The 650-nt window shown below is 38.3% G+C and overlaps 1 protein-coding gene across 1 annotated transcript in view; it reads left to right on the top strand.

Moving 5' to 3' along the window:
* Nucleotides 1-322, top strand: part of LOC125042049 — a 2,418-nt gene extending 2,096 nt beyond the window's left edge. Inside the window, exon 4 of the mRNA XM_047637511.1 lies at nt 268-322. Coding sequence (XP_047493467.1) covers nt 268-322 — 55 coding nt within the window. The remainder of the gene's footprint in view (nt 1-267) is intronic.
* Nucleotides 323-650: the final 328 nt, after the last annotated feature.

The following is a 650-nucleotide window of genomic DNA, read 5'->3' as shown; positions in this document are numbered from 1 at the left end:
TGTATGCATGTATGTATGTATGCATGTATGCACGCATGTATATATGTACGTATGTATGTATGTATGCATGTATGTATGTACGTATGCATGTATGCATGTATGTATGTACGTATATATGTATGTAGGCATGCATGTATGCATGTATGCATGTGTGTATGTACGTATGTATGTATGCATGTCCGTGTGTTTTCGTGCCTGCCTCGGTGTGTCAAACAAATTCAAAGAAACTTCTCGCGGAATTCTAAGCCCATGAACTATTGCCAAAAGAACTACACTTGGCATGACGGATGCTGAATGCTGGCGGAGTAACACGGTGTCATAATTCGCAGAACTCGGACGATGATCCTCCTCCCTGCTTTTGCTTTCTCTCTCTTTCTCGCTTTTACGCTCTCTCTATGGTTTGATTTTTCTTTGTGATTCTTATTTTATTTTGTATGATTTTTTTCTCGTTTTTCCTCTCTTTTTCGTATTCTTTTTCTCTTTTCTTTCTTTTTGTTATTCTTTCTTACTCTCTTTCTCTGTCTTATTCTCTTTCTCTCTTTCTCTTTTTCTCTCTCTTATTCTCTTTCTCTTTTTTCTCTCTTTCTCTCTCTCTCTCTCTCTCTCTCTCTCTCTCTCTCTCTCTCTCTCTCTCTCTCTCTCTCTCTCTC

The sequence above is a fragment of the Penaeus chinensis genome, chromosome 31 (assembly GCF_019202785.1).
Source record: "Penaeus chinensis breed Huanghai No. 1 chromosome 31, ASM1920278v2, whole genome shotgun sequence".
In the NCBI taxonomy this organism is placed as follows: Eukaryota; Metazoa; Arthropoda; class Malacostraca; order Decapoda; family Penaeidae; genus Penaeus; species Penaeus chinensis.
Note: the sequence above shows the minus strand (reverse complement) of the source record. Positions and strands in the feature narration are given on the sequence as shown.